General features: G+C 53.8%; 7 protein-coding genes across 8 annotated transcripts; 4 read left to right on the forward strand and 3 right to left on the reverse strand.

Moving 5' to 3' along the window:
• Window positions 1-8324: 8324 nt before the first annotated feature.
• Window positions 8325-9920, forward strand: IUM83_10405 (Carboxypeptidase N catalytic chain; the record flags this gene model as incomplete). The annotated part of the gene is made up of 1 exon (XM_067934905.1): window positions 8325-9920. The coding sequence occupies one exon, from the start codon at window positions 8325-8327 to the stop codon at window positions 9918-9920; it is 1596 nt and encodes a 531-aa protein (XP_067781524.1).
• A 1509-nt stretch (window positions 9921-11429) lies between these two features.
• On the reverse strand, window positions 11430-13205 carry IUM83_10406 (uncharacterized protein; the record flags this gene model as incomplete). The annotated part of the gene is made up of 5 exons (XM_067934906.1): window positions 11430-11452; window positions 11520-11562; window positions 11640-11714; window positions 12383-12394; window positions 12459-13205. 5 exons carry the CDS (start codon window positions 13203-13205, stop codon window positions 11430-11432), a joined length of 900 nt encoding a protein of 299 aa, XP_067781523.1.
• Window positions 13206-13510: 305 nt separating this feature from the next.
• IUM83_10407 (uncharacterized protein) lies at window positions 13511-14611 on the reverse strand (the record flags this gene model as incomplete). Its single annotated transcript, XM_067934907.1, has 7 exons — window positions 13511-13645; window positions 13716-13760; window positions 13843-13933; window positions 14003-14049; window positions 14114-14275; window positions 14370-14503; window positions 14575-14611. The coding sequence occupies 7 exons, from the start codon at window positions 14609-14611 to the stop codon at window positions 13511-13513; spliced, it is 651 nt and encodes a 216-aa protein (XP_067781480.1).
• Window positions 14612-14757: 146 nt separating this feature from the next.
• Window positions 14758-17864, forward strand: IUM83_10408 (Membrane-bound transcription factor site-1 protease; the record flags this gene model as incomplete). The annotated part of the gene is made up of 4 exons (XM_067934908.1): window positions 14758-15525; window positions 15688-15786; window positions 15861-16077; window positions 16192-17864. The coding sequence occupies 4 exons, from the start codon at window positions 14758-14760 to the stop codon at window positions 17862-17864; spliced, it is 2757 nt and encodes a 918-aa protein (XP_067781532.1).
• A 75-nt stretch (window positions 17865-17939) lies between these two features.
• IUM83_10409 (trna rrna methyltransferase family protein) lies at window positions 17940-18931 on the forward strand (the record flags this gene model as incomplete). 2 transcript variants are annotated; one of them, XM_067934910.1, is made up of 4 exons in its annotated part: window positions 17940-18066; window positions 18162-18314; window positions 18440-18492; window positions 18596-18931. In XM_067934910.1, the coding sequence occupies 4 exons, from the start codon at window positions 17940-17942 to the stop codon at window positions 18929-18931; spliced, it is 669 nt and encodes a 222-aa protein (XP_067781530.1). The 2 variants fall into 2 exon arrangements, with proteins under 2 accessions (XP_067781530.1, XP_067781531.1); XM_067934909.1 differs by lacking the exon at window positions 18440-18492 and having other exon boundaries at window positions 18162-18207; window positions 18269-18314.
• Window positions 18932-19241: 310 nt separating this feature from the next.
• On the reverse strand, window positions 19242-20456 carry IUM83_10410 (Myosin-like protein; the record flags this gene model as incomplete). Its single annotated transcript, XM_067934911.1, has 1 exon — window positions 19242-20456. One exon carries the CDS (start codon window positions 20454-20456, stop codon window positions 19242-19244), a length of 1215 nt encoding a protein of 404 aa, XP_067781392.1.
• A 1794-nt stretch (window positions 20457-22250) lies between these two features.
• On the forward strand, window positions 22251-24411 carry IUM83_10411 (putative peptidase; the record flags this gene model as incomplete). The annotated part of the gene is made up of 3 exons (XM_067934912.1): window positions 22251-22355; window positions 22436-22580; window positions 22667-24411. The coding sequence occupies 3 exons, from the start codon at window positions 22251-22253 to the stop codon at window positions 24409-24411; spliced, it is 1995 nt and encodes a 664-aa protein (XP_067781435.1).
• Window positions 24412-24590: the final 179 nt, after the last annotated feature.

The following is a 24590-nucleotide window of genomic DNA, read 5'->3' on the forward strand; positions in this document are numbered from 1 at the left end:
CCGCAGGCAGCTCTTCGGTGATAGCAAAAAAATAGTCCATATCGTAAATTGTGTTTGGGGTGCCATGGAGCCACCAAGGTTGCAAGTTGAGCTCGAAGAGGACGGTAACGCAACGCTAGATCGCTGTCGCGAGGCAAGGCCTGCCGACACGACGCGCCTAAGGAAGCTGTTTCTAAATTTCTAGAGCCTGCACTGTCGTATAATTTTAAGTTCTCAAGGCAGGAAAAAAATTCAACAAAAGCAATGACATACCGAGCACATTACGGCGCTACCGTAAATCTTTCTCTACCCTCAGTATGCACTCAAAAGCTAATACCCACGCTACCCGAGGATCTGGATCCCGAATGGCCGAACTAGCTGGAGCAACAGAGTCACAGATTAGAAGGTTGGGGCGCTGGAATGCTGGCGCTATGGAGGGATATTACCTGGCGGCTTTGCCTCGGGACGCCATGCGCTCCCTTGCTGGGGTTCCCCCGGACCGCCGCTCATTCTTTTTAGATCGAGCTGCTCTTACACCTCCTGATAGTCTGCAACGCGAAGTGTTTCCATCTACCTACTTGACAACATAGGTAAAACAGTCAACACCGCACATATCAACTGGAGAATTTTTGGGATTGCTACTGTACCTCTGGGTAGTCGTCCTACAAGATGCTGTGCTGCTGCGTGAAGCGCATCCATCCCATACGTTGTGGGCAAATCCTCCGTTTAACACGAACGCGAGCAATCCGTCTGTGCTGTCGAAGCACTCCATACACAGAGCAAGCTTACACTCAATGCGCTGAGCGACAGTCTCAAACGCAATTCCTAGTTCACATTTAAAACCAATTTCAAAACCAGTTAGTAGTTCAATCCATGCTCAGCCCCCTCCCCCTTGATGTACGTACAGATTTGACTGCCGCTCTTTAGCACTGGCGCTGGCCCTGCTGCTCTGTTTCACCGCGCCGCCCATCAGGCCATCACTGTAACGGGGTTACACACACAAGTGACAACAGTCACTTGTGCATGACAACGGTCACAAGTGACAAGTGTCACCTGTGTATGACATTTGTCACGTATGGTTTAACAGATAAATATCTGTTAAAGGTTTTAGATACTTCCTCACGTTGGTGTAAGGCACACCAATGGATACATTGAAGTGGGCCACCACGATGAGTGGTCCACACCTACCCAAAGATCCTATTGGTAGAAAGCAGCATCTTTCTACCAATCAGAGACGTGCATATTGGCGGGGCTCTGACACCCAGCCGCTGTCAACCCCTTTCATAGATGATAAACAGTTTTAGCAGATTTAGGAGGAAGATCAATTCACAAACAATACAGTTCTCATTTTACCTTAAACTAGCTACTTGGCGTTTTATTTGATTTATATTATACTTGTGGACTCAAGTATAATTAATTCAAATTATTAATAAACTCCTACGCTTCCTCATACACGTAGCGCGACGTGTAAGCTAAAGTAGTGAGCCAAAGTAGGCCCATTACAATCACCCCCTCCTGCGTCGGCGCGGTCGTCGTCGGCGCGCTAGTCGTTGCAGTGCTGGTCCCTGCTGCTCTGCTTCGCCGCGCCGCCCTTCAGGCCATCACTCCCTCGGGCGCCGACCCGGTCGACATCAGTGTGGTGCCCCGCCCAGTGCGCTAGTGCCGCTGCGTTCTGTCAAATGGATTTTGTTTAAATGTGTGTTGTGCAAATGTGTTTTTTGTGTTTTGAGTACGTGGATATTTATGACTATGTTAATAGCCTAATTTGAACCCGTGTACTACAGGAATCTCCGGCAAAGTATTCCTGCCTTCTACTCAGGCATATCCAAAATATCATATAGTTCTACTGATACACACCAAGAAAAATAAAACCCTGTTGCTGTTGGAGGAACGGGATAAAATAAATAACGCAGTAAATGAAGATGGCAGAATACATTACCGTAGTAAAAGCATTTGCACCTAAAGACATTGCTCAACCACCGCGACGTTCCAGAGGCGGCTGTTAATCTTCAAAAACAAAATCATCTCAAACATCATAGGAGAGAGGCGGTGTCGCTCGTGACGCAGCACAGCACGAGCGATGCTAAAAAGCCTTTCCACCACATTAGAAGTTGGTGAAATTGCTTATAACCGCGCATACGAAGGAGGAGCACCTCGCACCTTGTGGCGCTTCAGCACTTGCTCCGCAAGCCCCTCAGCTGTCCTTGCCTGTGGTTCCGGCACGACAGCACTGCCGACAAGCTTGAAGGGCTCCAGCGTCGCTCTCTCCTCCTCCGTTAGCAGCATCGCATCGCCGGCAAGCACTTTCACCACGGCCTTCTCAAAATTAACAGAATGCACAATGTCTGCGTCGGGTGCTAGCATACAAGCACCCATAAAGAACATCCCAGAATTAGTCTAACTAACTCAGGTACATAATTTAGCACTCGGATAGAAGTTACCCAGGTTCTTAGCAAAGGATGGCCGTATCTAGATCCGAGGATCGCGGAGATCGCGTGCGTCCAGTAGTGTTAGCCCGTCATATTGCAGACGCTTCGATACCGACTCCACGTCGCGCAAGCTCTCTAGTAGCCCCGCAAGTTTGCGGTGTGCTGTACGAGATGGGATGTAATCCGCCAGTTCCTCGTCGTCCGCCGAAAGGAACTCGCGGAGCCTGAAGAAGCGCTTGAGCATAGCAAACGTGGATGACCAACGTGTGTCTTGGCGGAGAACTGGCACCAGGGCGGTTTTGGTCCTAAAATTCGAAAGGAGTGTACACATAAAATCGTATTTAGCCGAACCCAAAATAAAAGTGTGAATACCCAAATTACCTTAATTTGGCGGCCTGCCGCAGCGTACGCAGTTTGCGCATGAGCTGCTGCACTTCTTCGAGAGCACTGTCGTGTGGCTCCAGATAGTCACGAACGGCCAAGTTAAGGCGGTGGCTTGCGCACCCAACCAGCGGCACGCCAAGCAAATTTGCAAGCCGCTTGCTAAGTGCGCAGTTGTCTCCAACCAGGAACTTGCAGCCAGAAATCGACTTGCCAAAGAACGGTAGGAAGCGCGTGATAGCGGTAAGATGGCCCTGGGCATTCACCTGGTCGTCGGGCTCGTCGATCACCGGGACCAGCTACAGGAGCGGGTACTGCGGCCCGGCCTCGGTCTCGTAGCAGGCGTAGACGGCTAGGTAGTGCTCCGTTCCATGTGACCATCCGTCGATCATATGCCCAAAGCTATCAGGCATTTCCACCCCAATTGCCTTCTCTACAGCCTTCACAACCGCTTCCATGCTCTCAGTGAGTGTCGCGACGTTCTTTTGATTCACAAAAGGAAAGCGACAAGTTGCCCATGACAACCCAACGCAACCAAGCGTAGCGGTTAGACGCTTTCTGGTTTACCCATGGCAGCAGCGTTCCGCTTGCTGCCACGCTAGCGTCGCGCATGTCACTCTCGTAGTTAGGATGGTCGGTTCGGACGTGCGACACCAGGTTGGTGTAGCCCGTCCGTGGCGTATGCTTGCGGGATTTCCCACATGACTTGCAGGAGTAGTACCCCGTAGCCTCTCCTTCTACGTCTACGCAGGGCTTGAAGTAAAAGCTTGCTATTTGCCTGGGCGTGAAGGTCGGGCGAGGCGGAGTGGCAGCGAGTAGGTTGTCAGCCATGGTGGCGTCGGGATGCGTGCAGTAGGGAGTGGTAGTTTGAGTTTGTGTTTGGAAATTAGGCCTGTGGTTCTGAGTGAGCTGCCGGAGCTCGATGTGTGGCTCCGAAAACGCTGGTACTTTGAATGGTGGTGCAAAATAGGTAACCTTAAAGTAAAGTGGTGCAACATAAATTACGGATTTTAACCTGAATTAGCACCAAAATAAAGTATTGTAACACTAAATACAAATTTATTTGTAGCGATATCTTTTTTTGGGGATGCCTGCTTCTACTGTAGGAGACATGCTTTTGTTGAAGGACCATCAGTTTCTCGAAGTATATACAGGACAAAACGCAACCGGCTCGGTTTCTTGTTTATCGACACTGCCGGTATCGGATATGACTTCCTGGCGCATTCTTTTGGAATTCAAGAGTGTGCTCTGTGACAACGTCCTATCCCTCAGTCGGTGTCTCCGTGATGTTGTTTCGATGTATTACCATTGTAGCTTTACATGTACTACAAATTTGTCATGGAACTAGCGACTCACGATGGAAAATTGAAGAGTGACTTAAGTGCTACGCCAGCCCTCTTGTGGCCATTCATTTAGGCTCGTCATATCATAACGACGACGATCTCATCAACGACGACGAGAATACTAATGTAACTATTGTTACAAACCAGAGAGCCGGACAGCATCGTGGAGGACTGCTTCAAGCGCCGATCCGGGTTGCCGGAAGCGAGGTCCCGTGATGCTGCCGAAGACGCCACATGTGTTTGGCGAACCATTACTGAATGCACGAGTGCGACGTTCGTCCCTGTGGTATCGCAGGCGCGCGCAGCAACGCTCGAGTTAGAGTTACGGGGGCCACGTTCTTTTCATGACCAGCACTCATGTACTGTACTCTCAAACCACCAGTATTTTTGGCGTGCACTATTGGAGTAAATTTGAGTTTGTACCAATTTGTACTACATAATATGTAGTTATACAGTATAAGCTGGTTAGCAGATTTATTGACGAACTCGTACAAACCAGCTCAGAACCGGCTCCCTGACTTGAAACAATAGTCTCTGTCTTAGTTTATCAGTCTAAATGTCTCGCCATGTTGTTGTTGTCGCAGTCGGTGGGTTTGGACGATCTCAATTCCTCCTAAATAAGGCGTCGCGAGACCACAACTTTCATGCTCTGGTTTATCAGTACAGTCAGTACATGTACGCCAAAGTTCATGTACATGCAGTGCGAGTGGCCAACTAGGTACACTCTCGCTGATGTGAGCCCTGGACGAGGGATTAAATTACGGCTGGGGTGAACTCGTGCGGAGAACGAACAATGATCAACTTCGGGATGGTGTGCTGCCAGTTCACATATTACAGACAATCCTCTTTACCATGGTATCCCATAGTGATAGTACATGTAGTGCTAGCGTGCTGGCCCATATACAAATTCAAATTCAAATATCTGTAGCCTCCAAATTGTGGTTAATAACACGAGATTGACAATTAGCATTATCGGAAGTTTTAGAGAGACGCGGTCCCACCTCGTCCCCACCCCGTCCCTCGCCCGTCACTCTGATATGTCAACTATCTGAAGTTTGGACTTCCGGATAACAGCACATATCCACGTACTCAAAACACAAAAAAAACACATTTGCACAACACACATTTATACAAAAGGCATTTTGACAGAACACAGCAGCACCAGCGGACCGGGCAGGGCACCCACCACGCACACGACCACCGCGCAGACGCCGATCGCACCGGCGCTGGAGGGGGTGATGGCCTGAAGGGCGGCGCGGCGAAGAAGCACAGCAGGGTCTGCGCTGTTACGGCCAGCACGCAGACACCGACCGCGCCGACGCCTGAGGGGGTGATGGCCAGAAGGGCGGAGTGGCGAAGGAGTGCACCAAGGCCCGCGCCAGTGCTAACGAGCGGCAGTCAAATCTGTACGTACGCTAAGGGAGGGAACTGGACATGGACGGATGTACTAACTGGTTTGAAATTGGTTTTAAATGTGAACTAGGAATTGCCTTTGAGACTGTCGCTCAACGCATTAAGTGTAAGCTTTCTCTGTGTACGGTGTGCTTCGACGGCACAGACAGATTGCTCGTGACTAATACATTTTGCTTGAGCCGTTGCTACGATGTGATCGCTGATTCTCTTACGTCGAAAAAAGAAGCGTTTGTCTGCTGCTGATCTGCGCCACGACGAGCCGTGGCTTTCCTCGAGGTCGCGCACAGCGGGCCCACCGTGGATTCCGACGGACCATTCCTGCCAGACTTGGTGTAGTGTCCTGAGCGACCTCACCATTTTGTAGCTTGAAGGCACGGAGGAAGACTGGGAAGCTGTACTTGGTATGGATGCAACAACATCCGACCCAGACCAGTTGCCACTCAAACGAACCGCTGCAGCACCCGAGGTGAGTTGTGTGAACGCACCGGCCAAGTTGTTTACCGATGCTCCAACCTCGCTAACCTTGCTATCAATGTGTGCTATGGTTTGTAGATGCTGTTGGTTGATGTGGCCCATCAAATCTGGAACGACTTCCGCTAAGCGCGTTGCTTGAGGTGACGTCTCGGTGAGCATTTTTGCCTTGAGCGCAACTGCGAAATTGTGGAACGCGTTCGTGTTAAACGGAGGATTCGCCCACAATTTGTGGGATGGATGCACTTCACGCAGCAGCACAGCATCTTGTAGGACGACTACTCGGAGGTAAAGTAGCAATTCCAAAAACCCACCGGTTGATATGTGGGGTGCTGACTGTTTTACATATGCTCCCATGTAGTTTTCAACAAACGGAAACACTTCGCGCTGCAGACTATCAGAAGGAGTAAGAGCTGCTCGTTCTAAAAAGAATGCGCGGCGGTCAGGAGGAAACCCAGCAAGAGAGCGCATGGCGTCCCGAGGCAAAGCCGCCAGGTAATATCCCTCCATAGCGCCAGCATTCCAGCGCCCCAACCTTCTAATCTGTGACTCTGTTGCTCCAGCTAGTTCGGCCATTCGAGATCCAGATCCTCGGGCAGCGTGGGTCTTAGCTTTTGAGTGCATACTGAGGGTAGAGAAAGATTTACGGTAGCGTCGTAATGTGCTCGGTATGTCATTGCTTTTGTTGAATTTTTTCCTGCCTTGAGGACTTTGATATTATACCACAGTGCAGGCTCCAGAAAGTTAGGAACGGCTTCCAATTGAACACTCCATCGGAATGAGAGGTACAAACCGAGGGCGCCGATAGGACAAACCTCAACATTGCGGTGTCGGATGCACGAACCAAATTCACGGCGCCCATATTGATTCGTCTTTCCCCGCTCCATGATCATCACGAGTGCGCGGCAGTCCGTGAAACCCTCGTGCTCGAGCACCACGCTGAACAAGTTGGGTAGTTCCAAGTTGCGCGCAGACTCCCCTCGTAATAAACATGAATGACAGAGAAAGTGGCTCATGCGATTCCGCAAGTCGCTACCGGTGTTTAAATTCATATAGTAGCGAGAAATTGCGACTAAATCCTCAGTTGTACAATATCCATCCAGCAAAGATCCAACACCGCTATCTACGAACTCACGCTTATTCTTTTCGTGTTTCTCGCACTTGAGAGACGACAGGAGCGCCTTTATCAGGTTGTTTCTCGGGTGTGGATGAGTATTAGCCCCTCTGCTTTGTTGATCGTTATACAAGTCAGAAATCGCATTCACGTACATCTCCACCGTCGCCACACCAATTTTGCGTGTAGAGTGTTTCACACGAACTTCTCGATCTACGACTTCTTCACTAAGAAACAAATGCATTTTAGCTGCTGTCACCTGATATCGCGTAGTTTCGTGAAAACACTTTCGCTCACACCAAGCTTTAAATTCTTTTTGTTTAGAGCGTAAGCGCGGGTTGTGTTGGTCGGCCTTGCCTCGCGACAGCGATCTAGCGTTGCGTTAGCGCTCTCTTCGAGCTCAACTTGCAACCTCGGTGGCTCCATGGCGTCCTTCCAGCCCAATTCACGTTATGGACTATTTTTTGCTAGCACCGAAGAGCTCTCTGCAGGGGGGGGACGCCGTCCCCATTCTATAGTGCATTCAAGTACAGCTACACCTAACCCTAGGGAGATAACCTCTCATTATCAAGAGGCCATTCACTATCGGTAGAGTCCGTCTCGTGGACTATGTCCAGCAAAAAGCTCAGCAAGCAGTATGGGTCGCTTGCTGCATTGGTTTGATACTATTCCAACGAAATGCACATGCTATCATTACTAGTTAAGCGGTCTGCAGCCTGGACAAGTATAGCCAATAAACCAGCAGTAAGCGGGGGTGAGGGTGGTTCTTCTGATCCTTTCTGTACACTGACCAACATATTATTATTCATCACGTCATGACTATAGTTCGTGTGGTAGTGGCCAGCGATACGCTGCAGCTATGCTACGACGTATTAGCGGTATTCGAGCTCATCGCGCGCTCGAATTGTGGCACTGCATTGCTATCATGAGTGCTGAATATACGTACAGCTCCAGATAGTGATTCCTCTCAATTGTGATAAAATGTGGCTATCACTAAAGTTACGAATTGTCTGTATGTGAATTTGTAGTAACGCGCACGCATCATTCTGATGTAAACTTTGTGAGTTTACGGTGCGCTTACGGCAATGTGATGCATCTGTGTACTGTATCTTCTCGTTTTCTGTTCGTGTAAGCTGGGACTGCCTCTCAAAGCCGGCAGTAGCACATTAGGGAATTTTCGTTGGTCCTACCAACATGAAGTGTTCGGCGTTTTTACTCTCGCTTGGTGCCGTCGTCGCCTGCATCTCCACCCCACCACCAGTATTGGCGGAAATCACGACGTACAAGGAACGCTCCTACGGCGAAATCATCGACTACTTGCTGGAGTTGGAGACCAAGTACCCCAACTACGCCGAGGTCTTTAGTGTGCAGGACAAGTACGACCTGCCCAAGCGTCCAGAACTAAACTGCACTCGCGCCAACGTGACGGTCCCCTGTGAGAACTACGTGATCAAAATTACCGATGAATCAACATTGCCTGATCCGGAACGCCCCGAGTTGATCTTCAGTGGCGAAGTCCACGGCAACGAACGGGTGGGTCCCCAGGTTGTCGTTGAATTGGCGGGGCTGCTGCTTTCTCATGCCAACAGAGCGGATGGTAACCCGTGGCTTAAGCACCTTGTCAAGACTCGTACCATTGTGATCATCCCAACCCCCAATGCGTACGGCTACAACCACAACGTTCGCAGGGAGCTAAACGTTGACCCAAACCGGGACTTTCCGTACAATCTCGACAGTGGTGAAAAGTGCATGGTGACTATGGCGGCTCGGGCGCTGAACGAGTTGTGGCGCGATCACTTGTTCCAGCTCGGTATCACATTCCACGCTGGAACGGAATGCATCACCTATGAATGGGGAGGCAAGAACCACGTAATGGCGTCTGGAAAGAGCCAAAAAAGCCCCGATGATCGCAGTCAGCAACAACTATCTCGCATTATGTCGCGATTCGGAGGCAAATTCGAAGACAGCGGTGAGTACTACCCAGACGGCACCATGAATGACGTAGTGTATGCGGTGGACGGCGGCATGGAAGATTGGGGCTACGCCGCGTCTTGGGAAAATGAATTCACGACGCCTAAGCCCATTCGAACCTGCAATCCGACAAGCTACGGGGGATATCCAAGCGCTAAAACCACGTACAACAATGCAACCCATCGCGCTTTCAACGTCCTGATCGAGACGAGCCACACCAAGCAGCCAAATGCTACAAGTTTGGGCGACAGTTCTACGTTGTCGGACGAAGCTTTGAGTGATTATTTGCCATCCACGGAAATAATAGGCCACGTTCCTCGCAACGTACGCTTGTCGCTGTTATACATCGATCTGGTGCAGCCGTACTTGCTCTGGAAAACGCACCCGCAAAACGCAACCGTCAAGAAAGCAGCAGCGTTCCAATGGGAAGTTGCTGGAGCCATCACAGTGGACAGCACGCAGCTGAAGGTCTGGTCTGACAACCCCGCTAATTCTACCCTCACGCAAGCTCAGCACGGTGTTACGCGATGGTATCACAAGGATCTTGGCTTGAAGGCATGGGATAACAAGAAGGGATTGTTCTCCGCAAATGTGAAATTCGCGGCAGCGGGAACGTACTACGTCCAGGCCATCGCCACCGTCGATCAAAACTGGGCCGCTCAAGGCACCGGAGATGACATCCCAGTCCCCAAGGTGAAGCCGCAAACGCACATCGTCAACGCTCGCACCAATGAAGACTGGGTGTACTCCAACAACGGACGTGTCGTGCGGGGCCAACGAGTGTGGAGATCGCAGGTGGCGAAGATCGTCGTGGTCTAATCGCAAGCCCATTGAGCATCAAAGAACATTGCACCGGCAACTGGCATAGCGGCAGTGACTCCGGTGCATCACAATCGAGTACATCCATTCCGCCCTTGATGCGTGCAATTACAAGCTGAAGTCAATAAGTTGCTGACATGCAACATAACAACTTCAACTATAAAACAGTGCGGGTGTTAAAATCCATAAGCAGTTGGTAGAGAAGTTCTGTTCATCTTCTTCTTCCTGGCAAGTAATACCAGGCGCTCTTGGACCAGGGTGTTGGAGCGATAAATTGTAGCGGCTGCTTTGCGGCGAAGCTGAGCTGCGATCTGTCGAGCACGGAACGCGCGGAATGTTGTCTGGATAAGCTGCGCGGCTCGATAGCGAAGACGTCGCTCAAGTTCGAGTTTGTCAAACGTGTCGTTTGTGGTCGCCACTTCCCCCTTTACTGACTGGTCCCAAATGGCTCGATGGATCAGGTTACGCCGACGGTAATTGGGCTGCGGTTCTCGAGCTGAAACTTGTTTTCTTCTGCTAATTGCTGGCTGTGGAGTTGCCATGTATATCAAACGGGTTGGTTCTTGAAGCGATGCATCATCCAATAGCTTCACATCTGAATGTGTTGACAGATTTTCCTGTGGTTTTGCGAGCTTTGGCAGCATACTTGACGGACTTCGGAGAGCCTCCAAAAACGCCTCGTAGTTGATGTAGCCCTGGCGGTTGATGTCAAAGTACGCGAAGAGATAATCCAGATCTTGGTAAGTGATATCAATACCAACTTTCATAAGAGCACTCCTCAACTCGTACTTCATCAGGAGTGAGTCACCGTTGGAGCTAGACGCTTGTAGCCACTTGGTCAATACATTGAGATTCACTGGTGGCAGCGTTTTAGCAAGATTTGCTCCAGTTTGGTGTCCGTTAATGCGCATTCTAATTCTCTCAATGGCTCTGGACGCGTAGTACTCGACGTAATTGTAGTCAACTGTAGAATAGCTTGTAGCCTTTTCACTCCAATTAGTCGTCAACATACGATATAGAGACGACAGCACGATCGTATCCCTGTCATCGAGTGAGACTGCACAATGGTCCGCCACAAAGCATGATAGATCGTAAGCATCATCGTGCGTCAAACGCTTGTCCATAATGTTTAGCGAGTGGGCAAACGCTTTGACGTTCATGGCCTCATTTCCATCGCCCAGAACACGGTTGGCACCCAGCCGACGACACATGTTGTCCAGTGTTGGCCAGCTACTGACTCCAACTTGGTATGGTTGGGGAAAAAGTAGCAGCGCACGAAGATACGCCCACGCCTTGCTTGGGCGAGTATCATTTTCGACAACCGTCTCAGCTCCAGTTACTGCCACCGGAACAGCACCGGATTGTGGTGAAAGATTTATCGATACACCAGGAGAAACACTACTCGTCGAATTCTTGGCGTTCGACCCCGACGGTGACTCAGATTCTGGGCCTGGACCTTCCTCTGGCAGACGCCATGCTTGACGCATCAGTCGTTCAAAATCTGAGTCATTACCGATGCAAGCGCTGACATTCTGTAGAAGTGCAAACTCAAAGTCAGCAAGACTCCCATTGAAGGTAAGTGCTAAACGTAGGTCTTACCTGATAATATTTCACAAACGCCTCGAATGCGACGGTATTGCCACTAGAAGTGCAGATGGCTGACCACTCTTGCAGAAAAGCTGTGAGAGCTTCTAATTTACTTTGTCTTCCGTCTCGCACCTGAGGAAGGAATCCAACGTCGTAGTGCTTGATCATATCATCAACGTTCACGACACCACTGCCTGCTGGGGCCATCTGGTAAAACGCTTTTGCCACCAAATCAAGTCTTGCACCGCTTAGTGGTGGCCCGCGAAGATAATCGAGAAACTTGGTTATGTCGATGTAACCACGCTTCTCATGGCTAAAAGTTGCAGCGATGTCCTTCAGCTCACTCGATGATACTTTTACGCCTAGCTTTCTCAAGGCGAGACTCAACTCGGTGGGTGAGATTGCCCCAATCTTGAAGGGTCTAAGAACGGCCACAAGCGCATTGAGTCCTTGCATAGCTTGGCTCCTTCGGTTGCTGAGTCTTTTCAGCAAACGGCTGATGGTATCGACTTGCTGCGCCGTAGGGCTCGGAGTAGTCTTCGAGTGCGATATGCTTTTACAAGGTCGAACACTAGATGATGTCCCAGGACGAATGTTTTTCACTGCAGCGAGAATACCTTCGGTAGCAGCATCAACTCCAAACCGATTAGGTATTGGCGATGCAGAGTTCACTTGCTCTGCGGCACAAGACACGCCACAACAGGTACTGACTTTTCTCTTAGATGCCATATCCACTTTGTTGTTGCTAGAAATCCCCTTCACAGAGTTATCTGCGCGCTTCTTGCGTCTCTGGCCGTGAGGCGGGAGCTGCTTTGCTATCGATGAAACGGTTGGCGCTCGGAGTTTGTAGCGAGATCGTTCAACAGAAGACCCACTTTGTACTGCTGCTACTTTGGCAGCAGAAGAAAAGATGTCAGCTTTAGCGTTATCGTCTGCAGGATTGTGATTTACCTTCTCGGTAGCTGCAGCATTGAGTGCCGAACGCGGCGAGCCGGTGGCTTGACCACCAAATAGTTCTTGGCCGTTCTCATCGAACTGGTTGTTGTTCATGTTGTCTCCACCACCAACAATCTCTGCTATTCCTTCTTCTTGCTCATCTTTAACAACTTTCATTAGTGCAATGTCTTCACGAAATGATTCCGAGAAGCGAAAGTCCAAACTCTCGCCGTCACAAATCCACTCGCCGACCGGAAGAAAACTTAACCGCATCTGCTGGCCATCTTTGGCCCACGATGTAACCCAGGCTAAAACACTCGAAATCACGGATTTCACCAGGTCCTTACTGCAATTTTGCAAGTATTCGGCAGCTAGCCCTTCGACATCAATGTCTACAACTTGCCCATTCTGCCGTAAAGCAGGCGCCACGATGTTCCCACGCTTTCGGGATGCCAAACACAGCCGCGTCATATGCACAAACACCGGGTCTTGCACGAAAACGAGGTCATTGTTTTGATCAAATCCGAATGCACCAAAGTTCGTAATATTCACTGCCTTCAGTTGCAAAAGCTGCTTCTGTAAATGTTGTCCCACGGCTCTCCACATACTCTCCGGGCTGTTCACACCAAGGCTGGCTCTGATGGTGGCCGTGGCCTTGTGCAGAATATCCGGCGTTGTGAGAACATCCTCCGCGTCGGCTTGGTTTCCATAGTCCCACAACGAAGTTTTTTTAAGGTGATGCGAGGCATCGGAAATCCTCATCGAAGTCAGCGGTGCCGTAGAGTTTGCTAGAGTTTGCTGGAGGTGTGAAATCGGCGAGTGAAGCCCAACGGCTGAAAACTACAAAATGGGAACCGTCGTGAGAGGTTTCACGTTTTCACACCCTGTCTTCGTTACGTTTCACGGATCCCATGATCACCAGCCGTTCATAGCCACACATATCAGGAAATGTTAGGACGAGTTCAAGTTTAACGGCGTCAGTGATGCGCTGTCAACTACTGGTATTCTCCTGCTTTCCAATGTTCGCCTCGCAGTTCGTGCGTCCTTGCTTTGGTGAATAGCACCACTTAACCGCTGTAGCGGCCAACAAGATGAGGAGGAGGCTGCTCGAGCATGATGGACGGGTTGGCCTCGATGTACTCCTTGATAGTAGTTGAGCGATCACCCAGGTACGTCGTAGAGACGAAGTCATCGTACACATCCTGCAAACCAGAGAAAGTTAGCTCAGACCTCCATCTCACACAAGCCCGGTTGGGCTATAACTGCACATACCTGTCCTAACTTCTTGACAGCCAGCAGACAGTGGCGGAGGTACACCTGTACACAGCATTTTCGATTGAATAAACACCAGTAAGCTTACAACATGTACATCCTCCTGCAATAGCAAGCTACTGCGTACCCTGCACGGAAGGATGCCGCTCTGCGCGTCCCAGCCCCAGATGGAGTCCAAGCCGTACGCCTTGTACTTGGTGTCGAAAGTCTCCTGCCCACTACACACCAACACAAAAAAGTTAGCCCAACAATCGTCAAGCAAACCTTACTCCCTCGTAGCTTCTCACCGTTTGGCGATGTACTCCTCGTCGCTCCACCTTGTGCACATGAGCGCCTAAAACACCCACCCCACCTCGTCAGCCCCTCCCCATTTAACCCACCTCAACCCACCCACTCACCTCTCCCCCGGATGTCCCATCCAGCTCCTGGAACTTGGCGTTGATGATTCTGAACTCCTCCTCGCGCTCGTAGAAATCCGGCAGCAGCTCCTCCGGGATGTCGAACACGCTGACCAGGAACTTGCTCCCAACCGCCGGCTCCGTCGACAAACTCGCCACCTCCTAAATCACCCACCCACGTTAAAAAAAACCCTCACACCAACTAAAAAATCCCACTAATTAGACACTAATTAGTCTAATTCTATTGTTGCGGCACCTTGGTCTGGAGGTTGGCGATCCCGCGCTCGAAGAAGATGGAGGCCGGGTGCGCGAACACGCGGCGGTAGTCCAGCACGCGCGCCAGGCGGAAGTTGCGCACGCCGTCGCCGAACGTCGAGCGCGCCGACACTTCTGCACCCACCCACCCACGCACGCGTTAGCCTAAAACTTAGGGCATTTCGTCTCGTCTTAGGATAATTTACCGGACAGCAAGGACCCGAAGCCGACGATCGCCACCATTTTTTGATCGAAAATGAAGGACTGTAGTATTAATCAGCCCAATTGAATCCAACAAGTCGATTCTATTGTTGACTTGGTTCCACTATGCTCCATCATCCACCCAGGCTGTTAAAAAACACGTCAGCACAGTTGATGAGTGGAGCGTCATGGTCGTCACGGCGCTCAGGTTCGGGGCCCGCGAGGGGCCCACAGCTGTCGCGAGGCGGCGCAAGGCACACCGGGTGATAGCTGAGATCGCGGTGCTTCTGTTGATATGCGTGGCGTCCACTCTGCCGCTCGCTGGCGCCGCACAGCCGCAGTCGAAGCTCTGCAGATTCTATGAGAACCCGTTGACACAGGAATTCATCGCGCAATTGCGCGACTACGACGCGCTGGAGGCGCAGGAGCAGCTCGTGAGCAGCTGCGTAAGCTCCGCCGCGTCCGGTTACGGGCTGCAGGTGGCTGGCAGGTCCCCGTTCGCTCGACAGATGCCCACAGACTTCGTGGTGCTGCGCATGTTTTACTGTGGAGCTGGCAGCAACCCAGAAGCCGTAGGAGGCTCTGTGTGTCATGGCTCTGAAGCTGCAATGCGGCACTATGAGAAGAGCAATGCAACGCGGCGGATTAAGGCCGTCAGAGTGAACAAAGAGTACCGGAACCTGCAGCTGCTTGGGCTGGACGAGCACAGAGAACAGGGCCACAAGCTGCAGACGGCGGGCAGCAAACGCACGGTGAACGAGCCGGCGAGAGAGCTCTTCGGGCTGAGGAAGGAGCCGGCGTTACTGGTGGACACGCTTGGCGTGAGAGAGCTGTGGGACCGAGGGTTTAAGGGGCAAGGGGTGAAAGTGGGCATTTTTGATACGGGTTTGTCGTCGAAGCTGGCGAATGTGAAGGAGAGGATCAATTGGACCCACGAACCGAAGAATACGGACTCGGTGGGTCATGGAACTTTTGTCGCGGGCGTGATTAGTGGCACAGATGAGAAGTGTCCTGGAATTGCACCCGAAGCGGAGCTGTTCGTGTTCAGAATGTTTACAGGAGAGCAGCTTTCATTTACGTCGTGGTATCTCGATGCGTTTAACTATGCGTTGTTCAAGGGACTTCATGTGCTGAACTTGAGTACAGGAGGACCAGATTTCCAAGACCTGCCGTTCGTCGACAAAGTCCAAGAACTGGCGGCGAATGGGATCATTCTGGTAGGTGCTATCTCAACCCGAGCCTTGGTGCTGTTAGGATATTCAAGCTGACAAGTTGTTACTTTTGCCGGTAGGTATCTGCAGTTGGAAACGATGGGCCTCACTACGGATTGCTCTCGAATCCAGCAGATCAAGCAGAGGTCATTGGTGTTGGAGGTATTACGAAAGATAACGAGATCGCTGAATTTTCATCTCGCGGTATGACCACCTGGGAGCTTCCGTTTGGTTCAGGCCGTGTTAAGCCCGACATTGTTACTCTTGCTGAAGATGTTCCAGGGTCTGACGCGTCCGGTGGGTGTAAAGTCCTCTCCGGTACCAGTGCATCAGCCCCAATCGTGTCGGCGTCGATTGCTCTTCTCGCATCGATGATCCCTGCTAAAGAGCGGTGGAGTTTGTTAAACCCAGCATCAATGAAACAAGTTTTACTGGAGAGCGCTGACAGACTGGAAGCTCGCCGCGATTCGGAACATGTGGTTCGAAACCACATTTTTGAGCAAGGAAATGGAGTACTGAATATCTCGAAGGCGAGCAAGGTGATTGAGAGTTTATGGGTCCGACATAGGATCGCTCAAAACGCAACACAAAGCGGGAAAGAGGTCGCTCGTAGCGTGCTGAAGCCAAGTTCGTTCCCGGACAGGATTGACATGACGGACTGCCCTCGCATGTGGCCGTATTGCTCCCAGCCGCTTTACCACAACGCGCTACCTCTGATGGTTAATTTAACTATTATGAATCCTGCGTCTGTCGTGGGAACGATCAAAACGCCGCCGCAGTGGATTAGTGACGCAAACGGTCAACACCTAACGGTGTCGACTTCATCGCCTTCTGCGATTTGGCCGTACTTCGGCTCGATTGGTGTTTTTATCGAGGTAAACGAGAAGGCTGCTGCATTTGAAGGCATCGCGAAGGGAGCGCTGCGGCTTGAAGTGGAAAATGCCAATCAAATTGATGAGCTCCTCATTCCTGTGACGATCAAGGTCATCCCTACTCCCCCGGCGTCTAAGCGAATTCTGTGGGACCAGTTTCACAATATTCCTTACCCGTCTGCGTTTGTACCGCGGGACAACCTCGAAAACCAACATGATCTGATGGACGTAGGTGGCGACCACCCCCACACCAACTACCACCAGCTGTGGAACTTCCTAACTAGCGAGGGCTTCTTTGTGGACATCTTGCCGTTTGAATATTCATGTTTGGACCTCGGGCAGTATGGTGTCGTGATGGTCGTCGATCCGGAGGAAGAGTTTTTTCGGGATGAAGTTGTGGCGCTGCAAGCTGCAATCAAATACTCGAACGTCTCCCTGGTCGTCTTCGCCGATTGGTACGACAATCGAATGCTCGACTCGCTGGAGCTCTTCGACACGAGTACATTAAGCAAATGGCGTGCCATCACAGGAGGGGCGAATATCCCAGCAATCAACACTTTACTCCATGACTTCGCCATCGCGTTTGGGGACGGCGTCGTCCACAGCTCCAGTGTTTCGCTACTGAATTCAGGCAACGACTCGTCGTACCCGTACTGGTCCGGGTCGTATCTCACAAACTTCCCGGTGGGCGGATACCTCGGATACATCGACGCTGCTGACCAAAGTGCAAAAACACTGAACGGGTCCGAGCAGGAATTAACGGACGTTCCAGTGCTGGGCCTGTACCAAGTGCCGTCAACCTATGGCGGTCGCATCGCTGTCTTCGGCGACAGCTCGTGTCTCGATTCGAGTGTGCACCCAGCAGCAAAGTTCCGTCACTGCTTCGGGATGTTGCGTACCATTCTCCGCTTCACCAACGATGCCGTGCTCCCATCGTCTATCGCCCCGCAAGACGACTCGGCAAGCACCGGGCTGCAGCGTCTCGAGCTGGAGTTCGTAGCGGACAAGTCCCGATTGCACCCGTTGGTGGATCTGCAAGACGAAAACATTTGGCAGCTTCGTGCCCGTCACACCGAGTTCGCCAAGCACTCCAAGGTGCTCCAAGCCAGCGAGGGCAAGTCCATCCACCGCAGCTTCTGCAAGTTTTACGCCAAGGAGCAGTGCGTCGACGGCCGGCAGCACCAGCGAGTCACCACGCAGACGCTCACGTGATTCTCACACGTCGCAGAGTCACTCAAGTGAATCGGTGCGTCACTACAGCATTGGCGACTAAGGAGCAGCACCAGCATGACGACGAGCTCCGCTACCAGCTCCGTGGAGCTGTACATGGTGCTGTCCAACAAGAGCGGGCGCCAGAACCTCGGCACGTACTTGCGCACAGCCTCCGCGTTCGGGACGACCCAAGTTTTGGTCGGTACGTGGCAGTAATGGCTGGCGGTTGATGCGCATGTTGTGACGCACAGGTGAAGACTAACGGTTGGCTGGTGCGGTGGCGTGACGACGGCGTAGTCGGCTCTGAGCGCTTCGGGACGCACGGCGCGCACCGCGCGCAGAAGTACGTGGATGTCGTGCACGTGTATGACTTCGCAGAGGCGCGCGAGTACCTGAAAGCCAAGGGCTGCACCATCTTCGGGCTTAGCAAGCAGTCGCAAGCGTCTTATGGTGCGTCTTATCTCCCGTCGCCTTCGTAGAGGCTTCCTGCAGGGCAGGAATCTTGCTTACCAGCATGGATATGGGTCCCGAAGCAACTGACTGAGGCCGTTGATATTCTATGTGTGATGTATCAGCGGCGCACGCCACGCCGTACGAAGGAACCAGCGCATTCGTCATCGACAACGAGGTGGGCCAGCAGCTGTAAAGATTTCTCTCTCTCTCTGCAATCTAGAGAGACTATCACAACCCGAGTTTCGCTAACTTGTATGCTCCATGTGTTGCAACTGCAGTTCCCTGGGCTCTCGGATGAGCAGCGCGCTATCTGCGACCACTTCGTCCACGTGCCGTTCCACGGCGACCAAACAGAGGTCTCCAAGGCGCTGGCACTGGACACCACCGTCGTTACAGCCATTACGCTGCACCACTTCACCGCATTCGCCCAATTCCCTGTGCGCGCAATTGAAGCTACCAGTACGCAGGGCAAGTTCGTGCTGGACGCGTACCCGACGTTCGACCCGGCTCAGAACAAACGCGGCGAGGAGAAGGCGGCGATGCGTGAGGCTAAACGCGCTAATGCCGATGACGGGCTCTCGGAGGGAGACGGACTTGGCAGTATGTTCGAGTGAAGTTGGTAGCCCTCGTGACGAATGCGATCCGGGACACGGCAACAAAACAAAAATGCACGCTGCTCATATTAAGTTATCGGTCCGGGCGGCAAAGCATCTGAAGATAGAGAAGAGGGGCCAAGACAAAACGCCCTGATACTGTAAGCAGCAGTCAGGCTCGCCGCACCTCCCGTGTGGTGCGCGCTCTCCTCGCTCGCCGTGTGTACAATTGCACTCTTCATCAAAGCTTTGTCGCCTGTGTGGTGGTGGTGGTGGTGTTGTCTGCGCCAACGCGCGCAGTCCGTATGTCTGTGTTGCCAGTGATAGTGATCTATATGGATGTGTTGAAGCCCATGAGATGCATGTCGAACGCGTGTTGCGACGCCTGTTTCTTCTTGCGCTCCAGGAGCACGGCCTCGCAGAGTCGACACGTCTTGACCCTGTCGTCCGGGTCGTCGTCGTCGCGCACGAAGGAGATGGCGGAGACCGCGCCGGACGGCTTGAGGCACTGCGAGCAGAAGAGCATTCCGCAGTGGTAGCAGCTGCACTGGTGGGCGCGAATGTGCATGCCCAGCAGCTTCTTGATGAGGTTCCCGAACGCCTTCTTGGGGTTGATGAGCGTCTGCGACTTGCAGCGCATGCAGGTGCTGCGCTGCGTCATGGGCAGGTAGGCCGGCGCCTTGCTGATGCTGCGGACCATGAACTGCTTGACGCGGCTGGAGGCCACCTCGTAGCACATGAGTCCGTCCGTGTTGAGCGCCAGCATCGAGGCTCCAAAAGCCACGAGCACCCCGGAGATCACGGGCAGGTCCCGCCGCGCCGCGAGGTGCAGCACGGCGACCCCCTCAGCCTCCGTGTTGGGGTCGGCTCCAGCCTCCAGCAGTTTCACGACGAGCGTCGGGTTGTCGATCTTGAGCGTGAGCATGTGCACGGCCAGCGGCGTGAGGCCGCGCTTGTTCTGCGCGTCGACGCTGGCGCCCGCCTCCAGCAGGCGCTCGGTGACGGCGAGGCACGAGGGCAGGCGCCAGTTGCCCGTGGCGAAGTGCAGCGCCGTGTTGCCGTTGAAGTCGGGCGCGAGCAGCAGCTCCTCGCCGCTCTCGTGGCCCAGCAGCGCGTCCAGCACCTGCAGGTCGCCCTTGCGCACGGCGATGTGCAGCGGCGTCTGGCCGTGGTGCGGCTCGCGCAGCGCCAGCAGCACGGACGAGATGGTGGAGCTCGTGCTCGTGAGGCTGCTGGAGCGCGAGAAGCTGGCGGCGCTCGAGGACGCGATGGACGTCTCGAGCGCCGAGTCGCGCACATTGTAGCCGCGCTTGTTCAGCAACCCCAGCATGCTCTTGAGGAACAGCTCGTCCGCGTTGGGCTTGCCGCCGCCGAGCGGGGGGCGCCCGCTGCTGCTGCCGTGGCTGTGGTTGTTGCTGTTGCTGCCGCTCTCCTCGTCGTCCGAGCTGGCGGTCGTGCCTTCCGGGGACTCGGCCGCGGCCTTGCCGGGCGCAACGAGCGGGGGCGCCACGTCCCGCAGGAGGCGCGAGTCGCGCAGGTCCACCATGCTCATGTGTATATTATACTATATCCCAACCGGTCCGCGCTTCGCCTCCCCCAGCCCCGCGTGGGTTTCTGAGCGCTAATGTGCTAATGCGCGATACAAATTCGGAGTGAACCGCACCCAATCCCGAATACTGGCCCCTGGCGGGACCCCTCCATCTGAGAAAAAAGGAGGCTTTTTTCGCCAATGAAGGGGTCCCACTGTCTGCAGGCACCGCATGGAGAGCGCTGCGCCAATGGCCGGCTGGCAGGAGACTGCTGTCGGTGGCGCGAGTACACGCGACGCCACGGAGCAGCCTTTTTTCTCGCCGCTTTTTTTCTCTGCAACTGCTGGCGCGCACAAACCACTTGGGCTGAGTATGACGGGATAAATTGTGATTCTCCGGAGACCGCGAGACTAGCTTGAGCGAGCGAGCCTGCAATAGTTACAGCCGAGTACATGTAGAGATTTTCCGATCGACAGCGCGAATGCAGGCTCGACCCGCTCTCCAGGCTTGCAGGTTGCCGACCACGTCACTAACTTCAGAAACGACCTTTTGCAGGGTTCATTCGATCGTCGTCAAACAGAAAAAGATCGTTTCGAGGCGCAACCTCCGACGCACCCCGATGCACCAGGCCACATGCCCGCCATCCGCCCTATATCGCCGCCGAGACCACTCGCTGGCTGCTGGTAGCTCGCCTTGTCGGCGGCCGACTGGCGCCTTCCGAAATGTTCTGCTTGGCACGCGATAGCAAATCCGCTTCGAGTCACCAGCTGTGCCACCCCCAAAAACAGTCCAAGCATCGAGCAGTGCCGGTCTCGGCGCGCTCGGCTATCCCATCAGTCGAACTCGAGTGGGCTGGTCCTCAGCGACTTGCGGTACATGTATCCGTACAGTAGCCCTCGCTCAGCGATGGCTACTATACGGATACCGCAAGTCCCGAGCCAGCAAACGGCTTCGACCGGGAACTCGGAGCTGTGTCTTGCCGTTGACAAGACAGCATCGCGTTGCGCACCGCTGCGATTATCGACCAACACGCGATGCGAGGCAAACGAACCCGCCAGCCGCGACAAGTACACTGTACATGTACTCCACGAGGCTACAACTCGACGGAAGCAACTCCAAATCGCTACGGCGTAGTGTAGTCAACCGCGAAAACGGTCGGGGGCGCATGCAACCACCGCCAGAATCCGGGGCACACCGGCCGATACCGGAATTCGTGTTGCCAAGACAGACTCGCGTTACCAACTGCGATTGCCACCGCAAAAGACCCCCAGCGGCTCAAAACCACACGTGATGGACCACCTAGGCGGCAACATCCTACACGTACAATTCAGTGAATAACGCACGAACAGGAGCTGCATGTAGCCTCAAAGCACGAAGCTGTCGACAACGACTGGAGAATTTTTGCGCACACTCAGATCCTGCTACCACTAGGTCCACACTATCAAGTAATGGCTTGCTGCGTCCTGCTCGTGGAGCACGAGAGCAGCACGACGGTCTCCGCTACCTAAACAAATCCGCGCTGGCGGCTTTGCCTCGTCACGACCACTTCAACTTGGCGCCACCAGGTTTTGGCGACTTTATCTGGGCTCTCTCCCAGATAGCCACAACAGGGTGTCTGTACCCACATACTTTCCTCTTCCAGGTGTTATTTTGCTCACATAGAGCTCATACAGGGGGATGACGTCCCTTCCCTCCACCAGAACCGGGGGCCATACTGATTGTGCAATGTGAGCCGTTACGTGCCATTGCATATCAGGCACTTCGCGAAAGTCGTCGGCGACGAGAGGCCCCCCTAGTTACTTGACCTCGCGATGCTCGGAGCGCTGAGAGCCGCCCCGACGCTGCTGGCGCTGGCCGCGCTGGCCTCCGTTGCGCAAGCCAAAGACCGCTGCACCGCCATCATCGTCGGCGCTAAGGTGCGTTCACGCGAAGCCTGACGAGTGCGCCGGCAAGTGTTGACTCGACAGCTTGTGGCTCTGGCGTGACTTGTGTGCAGGCTTCGACCACGGGTACCCCCATGACGACGCACACGAACGACTGCTCGTCCTGCGACTTCCGCATCGCCAAGGTGCCGGCCCAGACGCACCAGGACGGCGCGCAGCACGACGTCGTGCTCGCCGCCTTCGACTATCCTCGCTACGGTACGTGCAACGTTGAGACCAATCGACTGGTTGATCTCTGCTAGTTTCAAGTTGCTGACAGAGATGACGCTGTGGTGTTCGTGCAGTGGGCGGGGCTCGAGGCAAGGAGTACCTCCCGGAGAACCTCGACACGCGCTTCTACAACTGGACCGCGACGCCAGCCATTGGCAGCATTCCGGAGGTAGCGCAGACCTTCGCCTACATTGAAGGTGCGTATGGTATTATCAACGAGCACCAGGTGGCGATCGGAGAGAGCACCTGCCCCGCGCGCTTCTGGAGCAAGCCGCTGACGCAAGGCGGCGAGGCGCTGTTTGACGTGGGAGAGCTCTCGCGTATTGCGCTGCAGCGCGCCACCACCGCGCGTGAGGCTGTGCAGGTTATGGGGGACCTCGCTGTCCAGTACGGGTACTACGGCGCTGTCTGGGAGGGACAGGATGTGTACGACGAGGCTGGCGAGGCGCTGACGGTGACTGACACGAAGGAGGCTTGGATCTTCCACATCCTGCCTGATGACACGGGAAAATCTGCGATCTGGGCTGCGCAGCGTGTGCCTGACGATCAGATCAGCGGCGTTGCCAACCAGTTTGTCATTCGCGAGTTGGACTTAAGCCGCCCGTCGGAATTCCTCGCCTCTCCGAACGTGCACGACGTGGCCATCCGCAACAACATTTGGAAGCCCGACCAGGGCACGCCGTTCGATTTCACGCGCGCGTACGCTCAACCCCGCAAGGAAACCCACCAGTTTTACTCCACGCGCCGCATCTGGAGATTGTTTACTCTGGCCAACCCGGCATTGGCCCTGTCTCCTGAGACCGATGTGCTTGCTACCGATTACCCGTTCAGTGTTAAGCCGGCCTCCCCGCTGTCTCCTCGCGACATCATGCGCTTCCAGCGAGACCACTACGAGGGCACGCCGTTCGACATGACCAAGGGCCCGAAGAGCGGCCCGTACGGAGACCCTGACCGATACGACCCGGCGCCGAACGGAGACCTTACTCAAGCCGATATCGACCGCGGTCACTTTGAGCGCGCCATCTCGATCTTCCGCGCTAGCTACTCGTTCGTCTCCGTCCTGGACCGCTACAACCCTGACAACGCGTTCCTTTGGTTCGGTCAGTACGCCCCGCACGCCACAACGTACTCCCCTGTGTTCGTTCAGGTGAGCGAAGTGCCTAAGCAGCTTTCGCGCGGATCGCTTTATGCGTTTGACCGCGATTCGTCCTTCTGGATCCACGCTCTCGTTGGTAACTGGGCCGCGCGCTTCTACTCGTACGCGATTTCTTTCGTCAAGAGGGTCCAGGACGAGGTTGAAAGTCACGCGGATGGAACGCTCAACAGCGTGATCGTTGAGGCTGCGCAGCGCAAGCGGAACGGCGGTGTGCCGGCTCTCGTGGACTTCCTCACCAAGGAAAGCGAGAAGTACGCGCAGCGCGCTCACAGCTCGTCTGCCGACCTGTTCGACTACCTGGTCACGGCTTTCCACGACGGCTACCAGGTCTCCAACTTCTACGCGAAGATGCTGACGGTGCAATCCATCTTCTACCCGAAGTGGTGGCTGCAGGAGGTGGGCTTCTTCGACGGCGCCGAGGAAAGCGGGGAGGCCGATGCAGCCTCCGCCTCCGCGACATCCGAGACTGCGGCCCCACCAGCGCCCAGCAGTGAAGTGGCCACCGCCAAGGCGGAGATCGTCGAGGTGGCCCACAAGGGCTCCGTGTCGTACTTCACCACGACGGTGCTGGTGATCCTCGCCGGTCTCGCCGGGCTCTTCTTCGGCCGCAAGTTCCACGGCCCGCTCACCAACAAGAAACAGGGCTACCGACCGCTCCAGTAGGCAGGCCCAGAATCCGCCAGCAGCACCTTGCACTTAGTGTAGCCATGTTTCGCCCAGAATGATTGCTTTCGCTGATGTAGGAATGGTACCACTTTCATGGTACATTCTCGAATATGTCGTTTATCCGCACGACCCACCAGCTCAGTACCGAATTTGCCTTGAATCGTAGAGATCGTGGA

This window comes from Phytophthora cinnamomi (genome assembly GCF_018691715.1).
Source record: "Phytophthora cinnamomi strain GKB4 chromosome Unknown Contig117, whole genome shotgun sequence".
NCBI lineage: Eukaryota > Oomycota > Peronosporomycetes > Peronosporales > Peronosporaceae > Phytophthora > Phytophthora cinnamomi.